General features: G+C 30.9%; 2 protein-coding genes and 1 long non-coding RNA gene across 6 annotated transcripts in view; 2 read left to right on the top strand and 1 right to left on the bottom strand.

The window, feature by feature from the left end:
* myo18b (myosin XVIIIB) overlaps positions 1-26,829 on the top strand; it is an 880,426-nt gene that overhangs the window by 312,675 nt on the left and 540,922 nt on the right. The window lies entirely within an intron of this gene.
* The window catches only part of LOC147842218 (uncharacterized), a 167,245-nt gene that overhangs the window by 26,744 nt on the left and 113,672 nt on the right, over positions 1-26,829 (bottom strand). The window lies entirely within an intron of this gene.
* Positions 81-26,829, top strand: part of scarb1 (scavenger receptor class B, member 1) — a 45,501-nt gene continuing 18,752 nt past the window's right edge. For 3 of the 4 annotated variants that reach the window (XM_087268996.1, XM_087268997.1, XM_087268998.1), the window contains exons 1-8: positions 167-503; positions 6,811-6,971; positions 13,288-13,429; positions 16,138-16,341; positions 16,493-16,588; positions 19,753-19,868; positions 21,279-21,445; positions 22,384-22,502. In XM_087268996.1, coding sequence (XP_087125122.1) covers positions 387-503; positions 6,811-6,971; positions 13,288-13,429; positions 16,138-16,341; positions 16,493-16,588; positions 19,753-19,868; positions 21,279-21,445; positions 22,384-22,502 — 1,122 coding nt within the window. In that variant the 5' untranslated portion in view covers positions 167-386. 4 annotated transcript variants of the gene reach the window in all.

Consider the following 26,829-nt stretch of genomic DNA (forward strand, 5'->3'; position numbering starts at 1 on the left):
GTTAGTCTATCCAGAAAGTAGCTTATTAACCTATGACGCGAGTCACGTATGAAACTACATTACCCAGAAGTCTGTGCTTTAGAGGCGGCGCGCTTTGCTAATCATAAACATGACGATCACGCTGCTGGACGGCTATAAAAGCTGCTCGAACACAGAGACGGACTTTAACATCGCTCACAGCTGTGCACTTCATGACCGTAAAGCTATAAGAGCATTAATTACCTCAATGAGCCGGCTTTTATGGCTTTATCTCGCGTAAATGATAGTTTGTTCAGCTGTTGAGACGGTCTCTCTCGCGTTTGGAGCTCGCCGCGCTTTCCAGAAGAAATCACTTTATTTATTTCCTTCAGAACTTCTGCGTTTATTTTGAAGTGTGAGAAATAAGGATGGTGTCTCAAACGACAGTATCCATCGTGTTTTTAGTTCTGGGAGGCATGGCGTTGTTGTTCGGGACTGTCCTGGTGTTTGTGGGACCGATCATAATTGATGATCAAATAGTGAAGGTGAGTTTAGCATCTGACAGCCGCTTCAAGCATCTTTAGTGTTTATAAATGACAAAGAGAGGCGAAAACATGAGATTTTAGAGATGAAAAGTGTTAAAATGAGCTTGATTTGACTTTCTGTTGTCGCCTCGTGCGTTTAAAGTGGTTAAATGGTACAAATAATGCATTTACTGGTGTAGTAACGCTAACATAATTTATTATCTGAAATCCAAACTGATGTTAGACATTTGTTGTAGTTAGTTTGTCAAACGTGATAGACACGTTTGTTTTTAACACAAATTTTAACATTTTTTCGTCGTTTTTGGAGTCAAGACGTTACATTTATCTATGAAGGATACATTAAATTGATCAAAAGTGAAAATTAAGACGTTTATAATGTTGTAAAGTAGTTCTGTTTTAAATGAATGCTTTTTAAAATTGAAATTAATATTTATTAATCCTGAATGAGAAAATGTGTCATGGTGTGCACAGAAATGTTGTTTTCAGCACTGATAATAGTCATCAATGCTTCTTGATCGCATTAAAATGGTTTCTGATGGATCAGGTGACACTAAAGACTTGAAAAATGTTACACGCATCATAGCTATAAATGACACTTTACTATACTTTTACATGGCTGTTTTAGTAGTAATGATCATTTCACATTGTTTGTAATATTTTCTTGAATACAGCCATTGGTTAACAAACTCTTCCAAACCCTATTTAAATGTGTATAAGAAGAGTTCAGATGCAAAACGCTCCAAATCATTCAGACCTCTTTTCTTGTAAATGAGCATTTTCTATCAGGCTCCTATAATTAGGTTTAGAAGTTTCATTTGATATATAATGAAAAGGTTAATAGCTGGTAAATTACGTTTATTTAAAAAAAAAAAAAAATTTAAATGTCACTTTAGACAATTCTTTGTTTTTAACAAGGTAGATTTTCTTTTGCGTCAAAACAAGCTAAATCCACCTACTGCAAATCTAAACTAAGGTTAGACATTTGTAGTTTGTCAAACGTGATTGATGCTTGTTTTTAACTTCAAATTTTTTTAAATTAATGGAGTCAAGACCTTACATTTATTTATCACGGATTCATTAAATTGCTCAAAGTTGAAATTTTTTATGATATTTATAATGTTACAAAATATTTCTTTTTGCTAATATGCTTTTAATTAAACTTTGTTTTTTAATGAATCCTGAATGAGAAAATGTGTCATGGTGTGCACTAAAATGTTAGTTTTAACACTAATGATCATTAGGATCATGTGACACTGAAGACATTTAAAAGATTATCGTTACATCACAGCTATAAGTTACACTTTAATATATATATATATATATATATATACATTAGGGCTGCCCCCGACTAAAGATATTCCTAGTCGACTAACATTCCTGCATTTTAGCGATTAATCAAATAATCGTTCATTTATGATATTAATATAATAACTTGCGTATATACTAGGAATATAGTCCAAGTTGAAGTTTAACACTTCCACGTGACAGAAAATGCTAAAGCATGATATTAGCGCATTCAAAACGAAATTAAGTGCTTAAAACGGAATAGTAAACCGTTTAAATAGAGTGCTTACACACAAAAATCAGTGACCAGAACGTTATAGGCTAATTATGACATAAAAACAGCAATCAGACTGCCTGTGCATTTTAATAATTTATTATCAAAAATACAAACTGTAACAGTTACATGTCAAACAAACAAACAAACAAAAAAAAAAACAGTTTTTAATAAAATAAACTAAAATTCGTTCTTTAAAATAAATCAAATAAACTTATTAGCAACTTAGGCCTAGTACAAAACTAGGCAAAAAAAAAAAAAAATAAATAAATAAATACTGTAGCAAAAACGCAGTTTGGTATTAAATACAGTGGAAAATTAAAATTTATATAATTTTTATATTGTTCAAAAGGAAAATTAACAAAAACGAACAACTTAATAAATGCACATCGCACAACGCCAAAACTTAGAATAAAAAAAGAAGGCAGCAAACAAATTAACAGCCTAATTATGATTGAATTGTTTAGAACAACTATTTACGACAAAATGTGGAACAAATAATTTAAAGAACACTAATACAAATAAAAAATATCAGAGTAAAGCCACAAACTACCATTAAGATGAGTCTTGACCTGAAACAACAAATTAAAAACATCAGACTAATTTTTCTAACAGAATAAAAAACAACTTCTGCATTATATAAAAACGAAAAAATAAAAATAATATGTATTTATTTATTTGTATAGCCTACCCGATATAAAAATAAAATACCCGTTTTTTTATATATATATGTATATATAGCCTAATGGATAGCAAACAGAAACACTACAAAAAGGAAATTAAGCATTCTTACCTAAGCTTTCAATTCGATTTTATTTTTTTCATATTATGTGAGAGGAACACCAGCTTGTCCACATTGCTGGGAAGAAGGGAGCTTCTCGACTTGTTCACAATGAAGCCGGCCTTTGAAAAGATGCGCTCTGATGGAGTGGATGTGGAAGGGATACAGTGGAGGCGTTTAGGCGTTAGGCGTTGATGCTGATGTCATACACTGACTGCGCAGCCCTTGATTGCGTAATTTCACGTGATTTTATTATTTTTTTTGCAACTAACCGACTAATGAAAATGTATTCGACCAAGCCCTCTTCATATCGACTAAAGTTTAGTCGACTATTTGGGGGCAGCCCTAATATACATAGTAGTTTTAAGTAGCAATAATGTTGTCACACATTTTGTAGTATTTTATCAAATAAGTACAGCCTTAGTTAACGAAAAGTCTTACAAGCCATATTTAAATGTACATTTGTTTGCTTGTATGAACTCCATTAAAAAGTAAATAAATGCAGATTTATGGCTCATTAAGTGTTCAAATAGAGTCTTTATCAGCCATTAATCTGAGTAAAAAAAAAAACTCCTAGTTTTATAATCCCTTAATGTAAATAAATTATATAATTTCCTCATCCTTTATTTTCTCCAAGCCTGTTTGATTTCTTCTTATCTTCTGAAAGTGCTGGAGCTATTGACTTCCATAGTATTTTTTTTCCCTATGGATGACTGCATCTTTCCAACATTCTTTAGAATATTCTTGTTTTGCATTTAGTGGAAGGAATAAATGCATTTAAGTGCGAGTAAATAATGAGGCCCTTTTCATTTATGGTGAACTGTCCCTTTAAAAAAATAGGTTGATCTATTAAAGGTGTAGTTCACCCAAAAACAGAGAATCATCTTTTAATCATGTTAATTTAATCACCCACAGCTCATTTAAGATGCAAGTGACTTCTTTTCATCTTCAGTAGATAATTAACGCAGATTTTGAGCTAAATCTTTGGTTAAATTAATCTTTAGTTGGATTAAAAATAAACACAAATGAGTCTAAATCAGTAGCTGTGGCTCCTGACGACACACTGAGCTCTTGCGAAGCAAAATGATCGCTCGGTGTAAGAAATTGAACATCGTTTACAATATTATCAGCTTTATTCCACACCCTGGACTCTTCTCTGCATATGTGCAATATATAGTCCAGTCGCTTAAATAATAAAATCACAAGGTTGCACTAAAAAGATTGTAAATGTTAATTTTTCCCATTGTTTTTCTTCACGGCCTCAGCGTGTCATTAGGAGTCATGACTATTGACTTTTGGACTCTTTTGTATGTTTATTTTTTTTCTAATAACCCTGTCACCGGTTAATAGGGAAGGCTAAATTATCCGTAGTTTATGAGTGTGTACGTAAATGTGTGTGTGGATGTTTCCCAGAGATGGGTTGCGGCTGGAAGGGCATCCGCTGCGTAAAAACTTGCTGGATAAGTTGGTGGTTCATTCCGCTGTGGCGACCCCGGATTAATAAAGGGACTAAGCCGACAAGAAAATGAATGAAACCTGTCACCATTCACTGCCATTATATGAAGCGCCAAGAGCCACAGAATTGGCTCAATCTGCTTTAAGGATCTACTGAAGAAATAAGTGATCTTAGATGAGCTGTGGGGGAGTAGATTAAAAGGACCAGGGCTGTTGGAAAAATCTGATGCTGTCTTTATTTTAATTTTCTGCAACTTAAACTATCCTGTAAATCTACCTCCCATTATTTGAGTAGCGCTGTTTGATAATTTTCTATAGAGTCTAACAATATTAAAGTTAGTACAGAAATTGATTAATCCCAATACAAAGTGTTTGCTTTGTCTTATTTCTAGTCCAAATATCTAAAAGTTCTTAGATCGAGTAAAAGTGGTGTTTTTGTTTTCCACTTTTCCTTTCAATTCTTTCCTTAAGTAAAAAACAATCTTGCGGCAAGTGAAATAATCTTGTTTTTGCTTTGAAATGTAAATATTTGCACTAGAAACGAGAAATTCTAAGATTTTTTATTTTATTTGCATAAATTGTATAAATTCCAAATAAATACATTAATTTAAATACAATTCTGTAACTCCTGCTCAACTATAATTCACACTCGGGCTGCACCATATATCAGTTCAGCATATGCAATCATTCGCAATAGTCACATTGCAGGATTTGCAATGTTCAGTCTGTATTTATCAACTGCATGTGTTTTTGAGGCCTGTGACTGAGGATTTAAAAAGCATTTAGGTCTAAGAAATGGTACCTTTAGTAACTTTTAATAACAATCAATTTTATTGCATTATTATTATTATTCAATCACTGTACCTGAATACTGACTCAGAAAAATCAACAATTGAGGTAAACCGGGTTATATTGTTTTCTATGTTGTGTTTATCCATGCTTTTGATTTGTTAATTATAGTTTATGCAGATGCACTCCTCTACATAATCAACAAAATAAAGATGTATTCATGTCATCTGGTGAAATTGTATTCGTATTGCAGCATAAAAAAAATCAGTGTTGGATTTTTCCAGTTCAGACTCAACGTTGCATATCTTGCCGTGTGACGATTGAGGTCCTGCACATCGCGATATCGATGCAGAAATGATATTGTTCAGCCCTATGCATCTCATTAGTTGGATAAACTATCCATTTAAAGTGCACTAAATGAAAACTTATAGGGCTGCACAATATTGGAAAAATCTGACATTGTGATATATTGCATTATGAGTACATTTACATTTAGTCATTTAGCAGACGCTTTTATCCAAAGCGACTTACAAATTAGGAAGCAATTTACACAACTATAAGAGCAACAATGAATGAGTTCATTTTCAACAGATGGTTTGATCTATCAATTTGGAAATAATCATTCATTTAGATTGATTGGGGTCATTTTATTATTATTATTATTTTTTTTGTAAGGTTGTGAATCCATGTATAAATGATAAATATAATTAACAAATTGCTTGCAAAAATATATGCAATAGAGCAACAAGAAAGGTAAAATAAACATCACTTTATGGGTTTTCAGAGTGTCAAACAGTATTGAGGTGCAGGAAATGTAAATTAAAATAACATCGTATAGTTTTATTGTATTAATTTGGCACCCATGATCGCATATTAAAAAAAGACTCCTCTCTTTAACTGATGTTTAAAAATAAATCTGTGCTAACAGGTTTAATTGTGATCAGCGATAATGTTTGGTTTCATAAATGTGTAGAAGACTACTACAAATATGTCATATTGATTTGTTTTATCATGTAGGTATTTATTTATTTTAGTTATTTTTATAATTGGTATTGTATAATTATAAATGTGTACAATAATGTAAAGTTTTTTATTTATTTATTTCCTTTTTGCTTTTATTATATTATTATATATTTTATTATATTATTTATAATAATATTTATTATAATATTTTTTATTATATTTTTATTTATTACTATAATATTTTATTATATTATATTTTATATATTTCTATGTCTTATGCAGTTTTGTTTTAATTTAATTAATTAATTTATTTAGGAGCAAGGGTCACTATATGGAAAGAATTACAACCTTGATTGTACAAAACGTTTTGTTAAAGCTTGTAAAAAAAACAAAAAACATTTTTTATTAATTTGGTACAATTATTCTTCATTAAAGTTCCAAATGTTTTACTTTTTTTGTCCCTGAATGCTTTAAACTCTCTTAATAAGTCTTTAAAACATGCAAAGGATAAAGTTAGACTCTTATGGTTATTCTTTGCAATAACTCCACAAATCTCATGTATTCTCAACTGTTGTGCTCATCAACTACTGTATAATCCCAAATCAACATTGCATATCCTGTTATGTTTCTATTGCAGATGCACACATTGTGATATCAATGCAGAATTCATATATTGTTCAGCCCTATAGAGGACATTTTTGGGTGAACTATTCCTTTAAAGTAGACTGGATTATAACTAATCAGTGCCTGTATGTTTGCAGAATGTGGAGATCAATCCCAAAAACGATCTCTCCTACACCATGTGGAAGGACATCCCGGTTCCTTTCTTCATGTCTGTGTATTTTTTCCACATCGTCAATCCTGATGAGATCCTGAAAGGAGAAAGGCCCATGGTGATCCAGAGAGGGCCGTACGTGTACCGGTAAGAGCCCCGATTGCTTGCTTTTCTGTTAAACTGCATTGACAACTCGAAAAGAAAGGCAGCACGAATCAATAGATCTTAGCAAATGCAGTTTCCAGCACAGTGTAAATAAAAGATAACGGTGGCTTTTGGCTTGTAATCATGACAATAATCATGAAAAAAATTAGTTTATATTGTTTTTTTTTGGAGTTCAGAATTTCTCATATTTATACTTTTTGTTTCTTAGAAATTTCAACTTTTTCCTAATTATGACTACATCATTATATCTAAAATCTATTCTGAGTTTATTCTTAGAATTTAGATTTTTGCTATTGCAAAAATTATAGTTTTACCAGCATATATCAATTTACTTTTTATTTTTTATTTAATTATTTTATTTATTTTTATTTATTTATTTTTACTCTATTTATTTTTTTATTTTATTTTGTGTATTTTATTATTTTTTTACTTTATTGTTTATTGAATACCAATTCAGAATAGTTGAAATCAAAATGAATAAATAAAGCAGTTAACAGCGGCTTTTGCCTTGAAATCATGACCATTCACAGGAAAAAATAAGTTGATTTATTATTATTTTTATTTTTTAAAGAATTTCTCACATTCACTAATTTCTCTGAAATTGCAGTTTTTTTTCTTGCAGTTGAATTTTTTTTTTCTTGCAATTCTGACTATATTTTTATATCTCAAATCTATTCCCAGAGTTTAGATTTTTGATATTGCATTTTGATGTTTGTATACAGTATACTATATAGTGTTTTTTTTTTTGTTGCAAATTTGAATTTATCTTATTAATAGTTTGTTTCTAGCATTTCAAGGTTTTTATTTTTGCAGTTCTGAGTTTATGCAATTTCTGACTTCATTATTTTGTAGTTCAGAGTTTGCGTTTATTTTTGTATTTAAAAAAAAAAAAATAATCCTGAATAATTGTAGCTTGTCAGACAGACTGCACAAACATGGCTCCCATGTTACACTGTAAGATCTCAGGCATCATAAAGTCAGACTGAACAACAATGCAGAAGAATTTTTTGCAATTTCTTGCAAATCAGAATTGATATTTCATACCTTTCCCTGAGAATTATATGCATCTACTTTTTAAAAAATGTAAAAATAATTAAAATAATAATAATAATTTATTATTATTATTATTATTATTATTATTATTATTGTTTGTCAATTTTGTTTTGAGAAGCACAACATTTTAGATTGTTTATTTTAGTTATTGTTTTTAGTTTTAGATTTTAAGTTAATAGTTTTCAGTCTCTAATTCAGGTATTTGTAAATGCAAATAATGTTTAGTGCTGTCAAAAGATTAATTGGGATTAATAAAGTTTGTATTTGTTACATATATTGGAAAAATAAGATATTTCGATTATTTTATTTGTTTGTAATATTGCGACATGTAACTTCACAAGATGGTTTGAATAGCAGTAATTAAGTTTTCAGGGGAGTCTAACATTATTCAGGTACAGAAATTGCGTGATCGCAATGCAAAAATGTTTTACTTTGTCTTGTTTCTAATCGAAATATCAGATCTAAATTCTTCGATCAAGTAAAAACATTTAGTTTTTATGTTTAAAAGAATTAAATAAACATTTAAGAGCTCCTTTAAAAACAATCTAAATCGTCTGCCAATAGAGTAAATAGAATGTGTCCAAATATCTACATCTCAAAGGGAAAAACTAGATTATTTTAAGTAAGAAGCTTTTTTTCATGTATAAAAATAAATACAAATCATAATTTTCCCAAATGTTTTAAACTATGCTAAAATGCTCAGTCATAAACCTTAAAAACACATGCAAATGGCAAACTCGCTCTATTATGGTTAAAACTAGCAGCGACTCTACATATCACGGTTTCGGTATCTCCTGGGGCCTGTTTCAGTATAAGGAGGTTCAAACAACTCTGAGTTTAAACTTGAACTCAGAGTTGATTTACCGAGAGATTAAAAACTCTGAGTTTTCGGTTTCAGAATAGCTGATGTGAGTTAGGTCAATCAACTTTGAGTAGACCAACTCAGAGTTAAGCGCGCACACCGTGACTATAAAAAGGCATTATCAATGGAGCGCAGACATTACGAGTGACCATGGCAACATCTTAAAAAAAAGAGACCCACCATTTCTTTCCCCAGCTCATGCAAAGTTATAGCATATATGAGCGTATATATTTAAAAAGAAGCAACCATCAGTGAAACAGAGACAGTTAGCGTGGGAAAACAGCTGCTCAAGTTAATGCGTAATTTTTAATTTAAAGTATTTAAACATTTAAGTATAATAAAATAAGTAATGTAATGTGTGACGTTTACTTTTTTTCTAAACTTTTACACACGTTTATCAGCTTTAATAGATTTAACAGTGCACTTGTGTGTCTGCCTTTTTATTGATCAAGTAATAGAGGTTGATATAACAATAAGCAGTGCTAAAAATAATTTTTAGACAGAATAATAATCCCATTAATCTAGTAACAGTACATGTCGAAGGTTAAGCAAAATATTTATGGAAAAAAGGACGAGCCTCGTACGTGAATTTGTTCTGTGTGTGACAAATGTAGGCAATAGCTGTGTTTCCATCAAAATACAGGCTATTACATAAATTTGTGCAAAACTGGAATAACGCCTAAAAGATGCGAATAAAGCAGCGTTTTTATCCAACGAGTCAGAGAACACAATCGTCACTTCCTGATTAACTTGCGGCAAATATCAACAATAAAAACAGAATTTACTGCGGTAGAACAAGCTGCATCAATGATTTATTTAATACTTGCGACTCAGAAGACAATTGACACACAATGAACACGTGGTGGCGTTTGAAGCCAGACGCGGAGATCTTGACACGCTCCAGACGCTTGGAGGTAATTAATAAATACACTAATACTGAAACAGTTAAGGCATTTTAGAATGACTAAAACAATATTTAAGATGTTCTGCAGTGTGCTCAGTCTGCTGGTTTGTCCATTCACACACATTTTCATCATCATCTCAAACAAACTTTTTTAATGTACATACTGTAATTTGTTAAGTGCACTTCGTAGTTTATGCGCATCTTATCAAATAAAAGTTTAACCTACTCAGTTTTGCACATGTTTTATTATGCGTATTTTCAAAAGTTATGTGAATCATGACGTTTTCATCAATCGTTTCTATGCACATCTCCAAAATGAGCTCTAAAATAGGTGTGTGGAGACGTAAAGCTCAGGCGAGAAATACCGCTTCATCTGTAAAAAAGGGGAGGAGACCGACAGAAACTCTGAGTTTAGAGAATAAAACCTGCTCCGGACCAGGTTAGATTCACAGAGTTACCACAGTAACTGACTCTGAGTTAAAGTTACCTCTCTTTCAGAAACAGGCTTGACTTACCCTGATTTCTCGAGTTTAACAAACCTGCCATTTTGAAACGGAAAACCCAGAGTTTCTCTCATTTCAGGGTTAAAATCAATGACTGTAAAAAATATGGACGACGCGACAGCCCTTTTTCCCATTGAACGCCTTGAGGGCAAAACGCCTGCTTGACGGGCACAAACTGTCGCAAAAGACTGCTGAAATTGGAGCCAGACATGCGCAGAAGGATTGTCTGATGGAGCCAGAGGAGGAGCCACGAAAATGAGCAGAGTCGAGCTTCCAATCAAACGCTTTTATGTAAAATCAACTACGCCCCCCGAACTTCTCAGCATGCGTTTGCTGTCATATCAACACAAATGGATGTAATAACGTTAACAAATATGAGGGTTTTATATATTCAATCGCGCCAGCTCCAGGCCGCAGCGCATAACTTACTCGCGGCGTCGCGGGCTGATTCCGGCTCGCATGCGGCAGCGCCGGCTCGCTCGGCCGCCGCATCTGGCTCGATTTACTCGGGCTGGAATTGGGTAGTGAGTCCAGGCATCCGGAGTAGGTCCAGCAGAGGTAACATTAGTCAGTCTGAGCTCTAAGAGATAAGTCTCCGGCAGGCGAGAATCTAGCCGGAACTGTGTTTTGCTATCTGGGTGGCTAGGCGTGTATCAGCAAACTAATAAAGCCCGAAAAAAGCCCTGAACTTAGCGAATAAACAGTGTTCCACCAGGATCATGTATGTCAGAAACTATAGTTTACTGCTGAACTCATTTTGTCATGGTAAAATAACACAGAAATCGAATAATAACACTTCAGTCTCCTTCAGTCTCCTGCCGAAGCTCAGACGCCGCGCTTTGAGAAACTGTCAATCACAGCTGTCAATCACGATGACACGCCCAGCATTAAATTACTGCTAAAAACAAACTGTTTACACAAATGAAGATCTGCACCTATTTCAGCACAATAACCAGTGCCTTAATCGACCAGAACTATCTTTCGGGACATTTTATTGCAAGTGTAATAATTTTTTTATTTGGGCTCAAGTCTCCTTCATTAACACGGAGGAGGCGGGCTTTATGACTTGTACTGCAGCCAGCCCCCAGGGGGCGATCTAACGGCCGAAACCTTCACTCAAACGTAGGCTTGCGGCACACTTGGTTAAAATACTCTGAGTTTTCACTTAACCTCCTTTCTGAAACAGGCCCCTGGTCAACTATAATTCTGACTCAACATTGCCGATCTTGCGATGTGATATTGCAGGTCCAGTTTTTCATGTTGCATATCACATTTAATCATTTGCATTTTGTTGGCAGAGTGTTTATTGTGTCAGCAGTGGTTTACACTGCTGCTGTATTTATGCATGTGTGTTATGTTGAAGTGTTTATAGCTGGACAGTTGTTTTTGGCCTGGTGATTTTAGTGGTTTACTGTGGTTGTTAAATATTCATTGGTTTCCTCCATCACGGTTGTGTGGTTTCCTCCTCTTACACGAGACTCATGAGGTTTTTGTTGCTGCGGTTCACCTTTAAACAAATCATGCGTTTACATTTCACAATCTGAGAGGAGTCTGTCAGTGTTTGCGTGTGACTTTAACACGCTGACTGAAGCTGTTCCTCAAAAGCTGAATTTTTGCAGTGCCAGGATAATTTAGCCTCTGTTCTGCGCTTGTATTGAAAACACTTAGCGAGGGGTTCTCTAAATTACTGTAAAAGTTTTATAAAGCTGCAGAGAGAAACTTTACTGGGGATTATAGAGCAGTTTGAATAGAAGCGTGACAGAGCTGAGCTTTTTGCTATGGGTGATTGACATTATGCTCATTAACTGTGGAGAGTGATTGGCTAATGGGGAAGGGGGAGTATATATATATATATATATATATATATATATATATGAGCGTATATTCAGGTGGAAATGGAGAACAAAGAAAATAATTGGTGTAGTTGCTGTTCAAGGTGTTTTTATATTTAGTTTCATTTAATTATTATTTGTTGTTGTTTAATATTTTTCTTAGTATTATTATAATTTGAGGAATATGCAAAATTGGACAAATTGTATTTATGGAGAATGTATTTGCATTAGTTTAAAAAATTTTTTTAATTCATTTATTGTGTATTTAAAAAAACAAAAAATAAAACAATTGAAAACATTTCTTACGTTGGTACTAAGCCTAGTGGTTAAGTGAGCCGACGTAAAGCACTATGCTGCTCACAGCAACCTGAGTTTGATTCCCGGCTCACGGTTCTTTGCCGACTCTTCCCCTCTTGCTGCTCCCAACTATTTCCTGTCAATTCTCTGCACTATCTATTAAAAGTAAAAAAAAAAAAAAAAAAAAAAAAACTAAAATAACTAAAATTATTTCTTACTATTTGGGAATTCCTTTGTCATTAAGCAAGGTTTTTGCATAAAATTCAATTGCAATAAAGTAATTTAAATTGGAAAAATTGTTAAGTGACATTAAAAATAATTCTGGCAATAAAAGTTTTAGTTGAGATTAAATCAGTTTACGGCAGTTTTTTTTAATATAGCTTCAATAACTTGTATTAATTTGATTTTGCAAAGTATGATTTAAAAAAAATAATAATAATGTCTGTGTAAAGTCTAAGGGCCACAGCTGTCCTGCAGAATTTACATACTCATCATAAATTCCATTTAAAATTAAATTAATAAAAATGTAAATTCGTCTAAATGTTGGTTTAATGTGAATTAATTTTGCAATTTAAACTGAATACCATTTTGCTGTTCAAACTTTAGGACAGTTTTTTTTATTTTATTTAAAAAAAATTTTTGTAGAAATATCTTAAATATAAGTTAGCAGCTACTTTATTATTATTATTATTATTTTTATTATTATTATTGTTGAATAAACTACTTAAAGACTTACTAACTGCTATATAACCTTACCTTGCTAAAATGCTTAACCCCCGGTAATTGCTGCTTGCAGTATGTTTATCATTATTATTTTCCTAAAGCACATTTTCTGACCGTTTTTCAGAGAAAATCGCTGGAAGGACAACATCACGTTTCATGAAAACCACACGGTGTCATATAAGGAGTATCGTCAGTATTTCTTTGAGGAGAGCATGTCTGTAGGTGACGAGTCTGATGTGGTCACCATCCCTAATATGCTGGTGCTGGTGAGAATCTGACATTTTATATATTATATTCTGCTGTTTTTGATGAAGAACTAGATGCACTCGTCTCTAATGCAGAGTGACAGAATTCCTTCAGGAGCTTTTGAACTGTTTAAAAAGGTCAATTTGATCTGATCTCAGTGAGTGAATCTGAGTTTTGATTGATTTTTAAAATTACAATGTGGGTTAATGATGTAAAATATATAAATTTTTAAAATATATTTTATTAATCAGTTCTGAAAATTACTGTTTATTTATGAATTAATTTATTGGTTTATTTATTCATGTGGTTTATTTACTTGTTTTTTTTTTAATTTAGTTATTTTTTATTTTCTTAATTGATGCATTTTGTGTTATTTATTTGTATTTCCATATTTATTTATTTTATTTATTTTAATTTTATTTATTTATTTTTTACATTTTTATTTGTATTTCCTTTTTCCTTTATTTTTAATTGAATTTTGATGTTTTTATTTCCATATTTTATTTAATAATTAGTTTTTAAATTTATTATTATTTATTAATTTTATTTATTATTTTATTTGCATTTCATTTTCCTTAATTTATTGATGTGTTTTTGTGGCATTTTTGTTTCCATTTTTATTTATTCATTTATTACATTTTTTTTTTTTTTTTGCTTGTTTGTGGTAGTAATGAGAAATTAGTGATGAATATAATTTGTATTACGGTCTAAATAATCGGAGTCTTTCTGTTTGTACAATTATAATTTATTTAAAGGAATATTAAAAAAAATCACAGTGAATAAAATCACTGTATAAAACAAACACTGCACTGTATGTAGATGCATCCGAAATGTGTCAATCTACATGTTGCAGGATGTTTCCAGGTTTAGTCAGAGTGAGGATTAGCTGATATCAGTGTGACGCATGAAATACAGCAGTAAAATCAGTTAAGTGTTTAAAACTGCAGAGATGCACTTTTCAGATGTCAGCTGGGAAAGCACATCTAAAATCAACAAAGAAAACAATTGAGTGCGAAATTGTGAAAAAACGTTGTGTGTAGTTTTAAATAAGAATTTGTTTGTTTGCTTTTTTAACTTCTGTGAATCTTAAAGTATATGTGGTTTTGGAAAAACCAACCAACGTTTGAGTTTTCAAAAGTCCAAATAATTATTTTTGTATTTTTCAAAATTTGTTATGAGTTTTTAAAAATCCAAATCAGATACTTATTACTTGTATTTTACTCTTTTTTTTTTTTTTTTTTTTTTTTTTTTAATACTTGCATTGAAGTTTTTATTTTATTATGTATTTATTCATTTAAATGGTTCTTATTAAAATAAAAATGGTGATTTCTAAAATTCAAACAAGAAACTATTTTGTTTGCTTTTCGTTTTTTATATTCATATTTAATTAAATAAAAAATGAATGAATAAATAAATTTTATTATTATTATTATTATTTTTTTTTTGTAAATCGGTGGTTTTAAAAAAAAAAAAATTGTGTGGTGTGTGTGGGTTGCAAATTAATTACATTTTTTTTAATGAGCAACAATCCCCCCCCATCTATGGTTTGCAAAGATCACATTTTATTTTTCAAAAACGCATGAAATCTAAATTTTTAAAGCGCATTTAGTTTATTTTCGTGTGCTTTCAAATTTAAACCAGCACGTTTATTTTTTCTGTATGCAAAGAAGCTTATTTTTTCAAAACTTTTGAGTTCATATTCAAATTATTTGTTTTCCATAAACGAGAGACTTTTCAGATTCAAATGAGAAATGTTTAATTTGTGTGTGCAGTTTTCAAATTTAAATAAGGAACTTTTTATTTTATTTATTTTTTTGTTATTTGCAGTTTTCAAATATCAAAGCTTATTTTTAAGCTTTTCATTTAAAGTTTTCTTATTGTATGGTTTTTTTAATTTTAAATAAAACTATATATATATATATATATATATATATATATATATATATATATATATATATATATATATATATATATATATATATATATATATATATATATATATATATATATATATATATTAGTTTTCTGTAAATTTTTCAAACTTAAAAGGATGTTTTTGTTTGTTTGTTTGTTTTCAATTATGCCTTATTTTAATTGAATTTTTTTTAAAAAAAACTTTTAATTTAAATTTAAATTGCAAACTTTTTTTTAGATTTAAATGATTGTTTCGGTGTAGTTTTCAAAAATTCAAATGAAATTTTTTTTAAATTTTTTTTTTTCTGTAGTTTTTGAATGTGACATGCACAGAAATAAGATGATTCAAAGATGATTCATTAGATTTACTAAATGTTTGTAAGGTAAGTGGTTGTAAACAATATATTTAGGCTGAATTTAAACAAGCAAATGAAGTTGAACATTACTAAATTTAGTGCAGTTTATTTAAATTCAGCCCAAATAAATAGTTTGCAACAATTTTGCAGAAATATTTTTTTCAGTGTCGTTTGTGTGTGCATGTTTCGGATTTAAAAAGAAACTTTTTTTTTTATTAATTTATTTAAATTTTTTTTATACAAAGCTTATTTTTAAAACTTCTGAGGTAAAAATTCTCAATGTTTCTTTTATTGCATAGTTTTCAAATTCATTTGAAATTAAACGACTAATTTAAATTATTATTTTTTTTAAAATCATATTCAAATGTAATTATGGAATCGTCATACTAAGTATCATTTTAAGAAACTCGTATTATAATTAGTTTATTTGGGTGCTGCTGTTTGTGCTCTTTCCTCAGGGAGCATCAGTGATGATGGAGAACATGCCGTTTCCCATCCGCCTTCTGCTCAGCACCACCTTCAAGACCTTTAACGAGGGTCCGTTCCTGACCAAACCAGTAGGAGAGCTGATGTGGGGCTATGACAGCAAACTAGTGGACTTCCTCAACAAATACCTGCCCGGCATGCTCCCGTCCAGCGGCAAATTTGGCTTATTTGCTGATGTGCGTTACCTTTTAAATAAGTCCCAAGAGCAGTGGGATACAATCGAAAAAAATAAGCCACGCCCACTGTTTGCTCATTTAATATTCCATCATAGCTCCATCATCCAGTTCAGTTGCTGATTTTCAGCATTTGTTTTTTTCCTCTCTGTAGTTTAATAACTCCAACACGGGGCTGTTCACCATCTTCACCGGCCGAGACGACATCCGCAAGGTGCACATGGTGGACTCCTGGAACGGCCTCAAAAATGTAAGAAAAAAACGCATGCATTTTGATTATAAAAATGATGCAAGATTGATTGCATGAGTTTATCGTTATGAGTTTAATGCCAAATAATTACCCTGAAAAAAACGTTTAAATTGAGCTCAGTAAAAATACTTGCATAAAAAAGAAATCTGTGCTTAATTTAGTAAGTTATGTACATCTGTTCTATCTCTTTTGCTCAAGTCTGCATTCTTTTTGGGTAAACGGTAGTAGTGTGTTCACACCCCAGACGCAGATGAAGCATCAAACACGGGTAATTACATGTTAAGTCAATGCAAAGATGCGACAATAGACATCCTGTGGCACGATTTGCGCAAACAAGGCGATTCGTGCATATGATGTGGTTTGTGTGAATTGAGCGTTCTGTGTGTTTGACATGTGAATCGCTTGAGTTGGAAAATCTGAACTTGAAAATCACGTCGACCAATCAGGAGCTTGCTCTAGTAGGGGCGTGATTGATTTAGCACCTGTTGGTGTCCCGAGGGCGAGGCAGTGGCGCAGTAGGTAGTGCTGTTGCCTCACAGCAAGAAGGTCACTGGTTCGAACCTCGGCTCAGTTGGCGTTTCTGTGTGGAGTTTGCATGTTCTCCCTGCATTCGTGTGGGTTTCTTCCGGGTGCTCCGGTTTCCCCCACAGTCCAAACACATGCGGTACAGGTGAATTGTGTAGGCTAAATTGTCCGTAGTGTATGAGTGTGTGTGTGTATGTGTATGTGGATGTTTCCCCATAGATGGGTTGCGGCTGTAAAAAACAGCTTTTTTTTTTACCGTAAAAAAAACTTGCTGGATAAGTTGGCGGTTCATTCCGCTGTGGCGTCCCCGGATTAATAAAGGGACTTGGCCGACAAGAAAATGAATGAATGAATGGTGTCCCGAGGGGAAATCCTCCTGCCGACACCGGAGAACAGCTCATCAAACTGGGCTCAGCTCGGTCGGAAGTGTAAGAATGGGTTTTGAACCACAGCGGTTCGAACTGTAGTTCTGCCGAGTGACTAAAGTTATCAGCATGATGGTAAACTGTACATTTCTAGACAAACCATTCTTCTGCAATCTCATACCAATAATGGAAATCAGGGCAGTATTAATAGCTATAAACAGAGCGTTAATATTATGTGATTGTACTGTATTGCAATATGGAACTATTAAATGTTGATGTTAAATCAAAAGCAATTCACAAATACTTGAAAATGAGATTTAATGACGATAATTCTCTGGTTACAACTGAATTAATTACTAAATAACTGTATTAAATGGTAAAATATGAATTGATAAAGATATTATATAAATTGTACCCAGCTTAAATGTAAAATTAAAGTGACCAGAGGTAGAAGGAGAGACAAAGAGAGCAAGTGGGCCTCAAAGAGGCAGAGAAGATGGACTCCAGAGGAGGAGAGGAGCAGAGCAGAAGAGGCAGAGCAGAGTTTTACACCTATTTTGTATCTCTCTTGACCATGTGACTAAGGGCCTACTCACACTATGCCATCCGTACTGTTCCCAGGCCCGTTTCCCAGTTCGTTTGAGAAGTGTGAGTGTGCTGAATCGGGCTCAGGCATAGTTCACTTGGCCGGCTCTGGCCCGGTTGGAAGAGGTGTGAGTGCAGTTCACTTGGGCTTTGGCTTGTAGTGTGAGTGCAAAACGCGCCAAAGCCCGAAACTGAAAGCGAGACGTGACTTTTAAGGGACTGTTTCATATGGATTTATTAATCAATCTGACTGTTCAGTGAACGCAAACTGCAGTAGTTTATTAAAGACGCAAACCTCTCACTGCACGACAGCTGCACCTTCAGCAGACCTCCTCATTCCTGCAGCACGAGAGCTTTATGACTGTTTATGAGCGCCAAAAGTGGCGGATCTGTTCAGTGAAATATCTGACTGTGTCCCCGCATCCCTTAGGACTGTTTGGCGAAATATTTGACTGCGTGTCACTGCATATCAAACCACTGACACGATATAACTAGAGCAATCTCCACTGTGCTGCTGAGTGAGAGAGCGCTTCTCACTGAACAGCGCAGCAGCGATGACGTAAGCGCGCCGAGGATTGTGTGTGAGTGCGGGCCGTCAGGGGAGACGGGAGGGGGGACAATCGTGCTTTGGCCCGGTTCGAGGCAACTGTACCTAGTGTGAGTACAGCCTAAAGCCCAAATGCTGAGACGTTTAAACTGACCAATCAAAATGTGACCACATCATAAAACCCCCAAAGTCCACACACCAGGCCCTGATCTAATCAGTATCTGCCTTTGGAGTCAGTATGGACCTTCCTGAGTCAAAAAGACATGTTTAATCGAATAAACAAATGCATATGATCATTTAACCTCTTACAGAAGCACCACTGAAAACCTCCGTCATCCAGGTATAGTTTCTGGAGGAGTTGATGAGTCTGCGTCTGTTGTGAAGGAAATTTGACACCTGAATGAAGCTAAACTCAACATTCACGCGTCTAACATGAATAGCACGATTTATTCACTCAAGCAGTGTCTGGTGTGAACACAGCATGAACATTTTCTGTTCACATTTTAACTTTTATAATGTTTTATTTCTTCCCTTGATCCCTTTATTAATGTTACTTTATTATTTAGAAAAGCAACTTTAACACTGATTGTATTTAATGCATTTCCCCCATTTTCCCATCTTTTATTCTCATTTTCCCAACTGATTAGTTTTTTTCTTTTCTCTTTTAATTATTCAGTTTACTTTTTCTTTTATTTTCTGTGTTTCCCTACTATTAATGAATACAATAAAATTGATGAAAAGAATCGTATTTGTCACTTAATGTCCATAGTCATTTAATTGTTTTGCTTAAATTCCTTCATTTTTCCTTATTTTTTAATTTTTTCTTTTCATTTGTTAATGTTGTTTATTTTTATTCTTTAATTTGTCCATTTTTCTTTTCCTGCATAAAACGGCAATAAAATAAGTGTGTCATTTATTTAATGTTATAAATGTATTTCCAAAGACTTTTTATTTTTATTTTTTTTTCTAATATATTAAATGTTTTTCCAGCGCATCCTCCTGTTAGCATCAGAAATCCCAGAATCCCTTGGTGCATGTAAATGTTAATTCCTCATCTGCTATATGTATAGAAGTGATTGTGTGTGTGATTTGGACACAGCCGTCACGTGTTGAGCAGGAAATGCTGTGTTTAATGTGTGCAGGTGGATTACTGGAGGTCTGATCAGTGTAATATGATCAACGGCACAGCGGGTCAGATGTGGCCTCCTTTTATGACCAAAGAGACCACCATGCCCTTCTACAGCCCCGACGCCTGCCGGTGAGCACTCAAGAGCACCAAAAAAAAATAAGAGCCCATAGTGCTATAAAAACATCCTGTGCCTTTCACTGAGGCTCCTCTAAAACAGGGTTTGTTTGGGTGCTGGAAATTTTTGAAAATGCTTAAATCATGTTTTCATGGTTTGAATAAAGTGCTTAAATATAAACTAAATATGGAATTATAATTTATAAGTCTAATTTAATCCACACTTAATTTTATTGATTTTTCTTTTTCATTTATCCAAATATATATATATATATATATATATATATATATATATATATATATATATATATATATATATATATATATATATATATATATATATATATATATATATATAATTTTTTATTTTTTTATTTATTTATTTATTTTATTTTTTTAAACTTTCTTTATTTGTTTAATTTTGTTATTAACTTATTTATTTATTTTATTTTTTAAACTTTCTTTATTTGTTTAATTTTGTTATTTATTTATTTTATTTTTTAAACTTTCTTTATTTGTTTAATTTTGTTATTTACTTATTTATTTATTTTATTTTTTAAACTTTCTTTATTTGTTTAATTTTGTTATTTATTTTATTTTTTTAAACTTTCTTTATTTGTTTAATTTTGTTATTTACTTATTTATTTTATTTTTTAAACTTTCTTTATTTGTTTAATTTTGTTTTTTACTTAAGTTTTATTTATTAAATATTTATTTTAAGTGCATGGACATTACAACTTCATAAGTGAACAATGCATGAAATGTATTTTATATTCATTTATAAATATTTTAAAATAAACAAATTTAAGATGTAAGTTGACTGCTTTAAGATGCAAGTAAATTAAAGTGTCATAATATGAAATATGCATATATGTACATATGCAATAATAAATATCAATTAAAAATATTAATTATAAGTATTTCTATATTAATATAACATTTTATTTAATAGTTTATTTTAATTAAATTTATTATTAATTAATTTGTATTTTGTTTATTTATTTATTTATAGTGCATAGACATTACCACTTTACGTGTGACCAATGCATGAAATTGAAATATATTTAAATAAAAGGTGAGAATTAAGATTATAAGATTTCTAGTAAATTAGTAAATTATTTTTAAAAGTTGAAATTATTCATTGTTTATCTGACAAATTAAAGTATTCCAAGGAAAATTTATACTATGCTATTCTATAGAATACTATAACAAATGTCATCTGATGTAATGTGATGCTGTATGTGTATATTTCTGTAATTTACCCAACTAAATTGCTAGAAAAGTTTGAATGTGCACCTGTAAAGTGCTTAAATCTGACTTTGGAAGTGGAAAAAGTGTGAACCCAGTCTAAAATCAAAATGAAAATGTTTGCTTTAAGTAATGAAGTGAAATGAGAACAGCCCATAATGAGCTTGTGTGTGTCAGGTCGATGGAGCTGGTGTATCAGCGGCCGCTGGTGTCCAGTGGGATTCCCGTTTTCCGATACGTCTCTCCGAAAACTCTGTTTGCAAACGGGGCAGACTTTCCTCCAAATGAAGGATTCTGTCCGTGCAGGCAGTCGGGCCTGCTGAACGTCAGCTCCTGCAGACACGGTCAGATGCTACAACAGTCTAGTGCTTTAATGCAATTTTTTTTTTTTATTAAAAATGAAAAGCAATTAAATTTTTTTTTTTTCATTTTCTTACCTTTTTTTTTTTTTTTTTTTTCCTATTTTTGTTTATCTTTTGTATTATGCTTTTTTCCCCTCATTTTCCATTTTTAATTCTTTTTTTTGTAACTTTTTTTTTTTCATGGTTTCTTTTGTTCATCTTTTACATCCTGTTGGTCTCTTTGTTTGCTTTTTTCTTTTTTCAGCTTTTTTTTTTTTAATTTTCTTTGTATACTACTTTCTTTGTTTTTTTTCCTTTTCCATTTTTCTTTTTCATCTTTCTTTGCTTTAGTCTCCTTTTGTTTTCCCTTATTTTCTTTTTCATTTCTCTTATTTCATTCCTTCGATTTTTATTTTTTTTATTTTTCACTTTCCTTTTATTTTTATTTTCTGTCCTCTTTATTTTTCTTCCCTTCCTTGTCTTTTTTCCTTTTTTGTTCTCTTTGTTCATATTTTTATCTTGTTACTAATTAATTTCTCCTTTTTTTATTTCCTTTTCTTGTTGTTTAGCATTACTTTTTCCTTGTCACTTATCACTTGTTTTCTCGAGTTTGTTGTGAAAAAAAGGGGGAGGGGGGGTTGGGGCACACAAAAAACATAAGTTGATTAAAGGGAGGAGAAATTTGATTATTCATCACAAAATGGGAAATACAATTTTAAATTGCTATAATTGTATTTTTAGAAATATCCATGTTCATTTATTATATATTGATATTTGAAATGCAATAAAATCTGTTTTTATTTTTATTTTTTAGATCTCTTACACATAGCTTTAACTTTTTATTTATTTTTATTATTATTTTTTATTTATTGTTATTTTTTATATACGTTTAAGCTTTTTAGGAGCATTTCTTCCCTTATTATTTTCTCTCCCCATCTCAGGTTCTCCAACATTCATCTCTCAGCCGCACTTTTATAACGCTGACCCGCAGCTACTGGACACAGTCAGTGGATTGAGCCCAAGTGAAGATGAACATGGCCTTTTTATTGATATCCACCCGGTAAGAGAACCAGACTAATGCTTTAATAAATATATATATATTAATGCATTTTTCCCAGTGTTGGGTTGCGGCTGGAAGGGCATCCGCTGTCTTTTGGATGTAAATGCTGCTTTATTTACTAATGTTTTTTTGAGATTCCAGTTTTGCAAATATATTTAATTCACATAGTAGATGGAAACACAACTATTAACATCCATAGAGTATTTTTTTGTTGTTAAAATGGGAGTCAAAGGCTTTTTAAGAGCGTTTTTAGGAATATCTTTGCATACAACAGAAGCAAAACTTAAAATCAAACCAGTTTGAAGCAAGCGGGTTTTCTTTTTCTACATGTAATCAGAAAACCTTTAGTCGCTCAGATTTCCAGTCTTAATCTGCTTTATGATGGGTTGTTGAGTGAGAGCCCTGCAAACATCATAAAGGTCACAATAACCATCATTCCCAATTAGCTTATCAGATGTTGTAATGGTTTAATGGCAGTAATCGGCAGCATAATCTCATTTACAAGAGCTGAAACTCTGAAACAGTCAAAAGCACTGAACGGGCCGAGGTGGAGGCGTTTTAAACACAAACAGCATCACATATTTGTGCTGCCAATTTAGATAAGAGCAATTTGACATTTTAAAGCTTATGAGTGATAAACTGGTTAGGGTTTTATTGGTTTTCATAACAGCTGATAATCAATAACCTTGAGAGGTGATCTTTCTTTACTCTCACATGGAAGACTTTGGCTCTTTTATATTTATTCATATAAAGCGAACTTTCCATATTCCTAGTTAAATGTGCGTTCTTCTGTAGACTATGTGTAGATTTTTAGGTATTACTTGGCAACCATCCTGGAGTGTCTTGCCATTTTTAATATTTTACTATTGAAATAAAAGTTTTATCATTCTAGCACTTTTTTTATAATTATTAGGATATATATGTTTGTTATAACAAAGTATTTAATTGTATTGGTTTCAGTTAAATGTATAATATAAAATGTATAACAACTAGTAATTATTATTAATGAAAATAAATATTACAAAATTAATATGAAATGCATAATTAAAGGACAATATTAAAATATATGATGATGATGATAACGTAAATATGATTGAATAAGTAATTAAAATACAATAACAATAATTTAAATTATTATCATATTAATTTTTACAGGTAATAATACTTGTAACTTGTAACTCACTTGTAAGTCGCTTTGGATAAAAGCGTCTGCTAAATGACTAAATGTAAATGTAATACATGTATAAAAGTTATTTAAAAAATATTAATAAAATATTAAAATAAATGATGTCACAATATAAAATGCCTAATAGGAATTAATAATTATTTATTTTAATTAGAACCAAACTAAAAGAGATGAGATTTTCTGTTTTTATTTTATATATATATTTTTTTCTCTATATAGTTTGGACATTAATTTTGTGCACTTTTGTTGTGCTTTGTCAAAGCAAAACTACCACCAAATACATGCTAATTACAATTATAACCATGCCATAACGAACATGCACATACTGTTATTAAAATTGCATAATTTGTTTAATTGAACCCTTTTAATAAATGTACACCAGTTTAAATCCTATACAACCAAATGCAAACCTTGCCTATTTCTTAAATAAACAATTTTTTGCAATAATAATAATAATAATAATAATAATAATAATAGTAATAATAATAACAGTGATGATGATGATGATGATGATGATAATAGTATTAATGATAATATAAAGTAAATAATACAAATGAAAGTATTTAAAATGTAGTAGTAATAGTAGTAATAATCATTATTATTATTGTTATTATTATTATTATTATTATTAACATTATTATTGACATTTATTATTTAAATATTTTCATAAGTTGATGTATGAAAATAATTAGACTATGAATAAAATAAATGATAATGTGATATAAAATGCATAATAATAATTAATAATCGATGATCAAATATTTTTATTTACTTGTTTTAATTTCAGCCAAACGTAAAGACATTAGATTTTCTCTTGTTTCTCTTAATTATTGTTTGGGCATTATTAATTGGGTGCATTTTTGTGCTTTGTCAAAGCAAAATTACCACCAAATAATTGTTAATTATAATTATGTGCATGTTCTGGCATGGTTATAATTGTAATTTCATAATTCAATTGAACTCCTCCTTTAATAAATGTTTATATACATATTTACATATTTTAAATCCTAACCAGCCAAATGCAAGCCTTGCCTATTTTTAATAATTTAATAATTGTTAATATCATGTAATGTAATAACATAATACAATATTATTATAATTATGAACTTAATATTATTACCCATTAATTATTATAATAATGATAATGTTTTAGCAAGAACAGCGTTACATGTAGTTTTGACTGGTTTAGGCTGCCATACAGCCTTCATTTTGCATTCGTAACTTAATATTTCCGAGGCTTCATCACTTAAATAATGCTTTTGCACACAATGTCACATCACACATCAATAAAACCAAATTAATGTTCAAAGCTGGTAATAATAATAATAATAATAATAATAATAAATATATAATAATCTTAAAGGTAGACATAAAAAGATTTACCAGCAGCAGCAATTAAGCGAGTGCCTTCTGTAAGCTGAACTCATGGGTGTTTTGCCACACAGACAGTCTGATAAGAGCTTCTGCACTTTCTGTCCTGTGATTATCTGCAGATACAGACGCTACAGTTATAACAGGATTGCAGAATATAATGATGATCTGTACGTTTCCTTCAGTCCTTCATTAGTTTCAGTCAAACGCTGAACATCCGGGATGAATCGCGATTATCTCCAGATTCTGTGTGCTCTTGTGGTCATTATAAGCTCTCACGAAAGCTGCTCTTTGCTTTCAGCGTCTCTCTATATATAACAGTACATTTGTTCTCAAACTGGCCAACTTTCAATCCATAAATAATCAAAGGCAGATTGTGGTTTTATTGACGTGTGACCTGACGGTGAGTGCAAAAGCATCATCTGTGTGATTATGTTTAGACCAGAGATGCTCAAACTAGGGTCAAACCACCAAATCTGAGGGAGAATGATGGGAAAGATTGGGGCAAATGCCTTAAACCGAGATCGTCAATTCTGATTCAACATAACCTTTTATTTCTTTGTTTAATTGTTGAGCTGCCAAAAACTGAAATTATATATCCGGTAAATTTTGTGAATGAATCCGTATTTACATTTTAACATAAAAAACCGGTTACATGACAGGTAGAAGACTATGCACAAGACATTGATACTGAACTCCATTATGTTCCCTAAAAGGGATTATGTTTTCATTGTAAGACGTTCATAGTAAAATGTAAAAACATATGTTATTTATATTATACAATTAAAAAAAATATTATTAAATTAGAAATTTAGCATAACTTATTGTAATACAGTTTGGTATATTTATCTTTAGTTTGTTTTGGTTTTTGGCCCTTCATAAGAAACTTATTATTATTATTATTATTATTATTATTATTATTATTATTTAACAGTACTGTTGGTTATATTTACTATTATAGCACTTGTTGATAATAATAATAATAATAGTTGTTATTATTAACGTATTGTTGGTTATATTTATCATTGTTATAGCATTTGTTATCAATAATAATAGTTGTTATACAATTGTTGGTTATATTTATTGCTATTATGGCCTTTGTTATCATCAATAATAATAATAATAATAATAATAATATAAAAACAACAACTAATTATAATAATAATAATAATAATAATAATAATAATAATAATAATAATAATAATAATAATAATTATTATTATTATTATTATTATTATTATTATTATTAATATTATTATTAATATTAATGTTAATAATAATAGTTGTTGTTAATATTATTAACGTATTGTTGGTTATGTTTATCACTGTTAGCATTGGTTATCAATAATAATAGTTGTTATACAAAATTGTTGGTTATATTTATTGCTATTATAGCATTTGTTATCATCATCATCATCATCATCATCATCATCATCTAAATAATAATAATAATAATAATAATAATAATAATAATAAAACAACTACTACTATTATTAATTAATAATAATAATAATAATATTATTATTATTATTATTATTATTAAACTTGTTGGTTATATGTGTTACTATTATAGCATTTATCTATAATAATAATAATAATAATAACAATAATAGTAGTAGTTGTTGTTATTTATTATTATTAATAAACTGTATTCTTGGTTATATTTATTACTATTATAGCATTTATCATCAACAATATTAAAAATTATTATGGCGATGCGGTGGTGCAGTACTAGTGCTATCGCCTCACAGCAAGAAGGTTGCTGGTTTG

The sequence above is a fragment of the Danio rerio genome, chromosome 10 (genome assembly GCF_052040795.2).
Source record: "Danio rerio strain M-AB ecotype USA chromosome 10, GRCz13ab, whole genome shotgun sequence".
Taxonomy (NCBI): domain Eukaryota; kingdom Metazoa; phylum Chordata; class Actinopteri; order Cypriniformes; family Danionidae; genus Danio; species Danio rerio.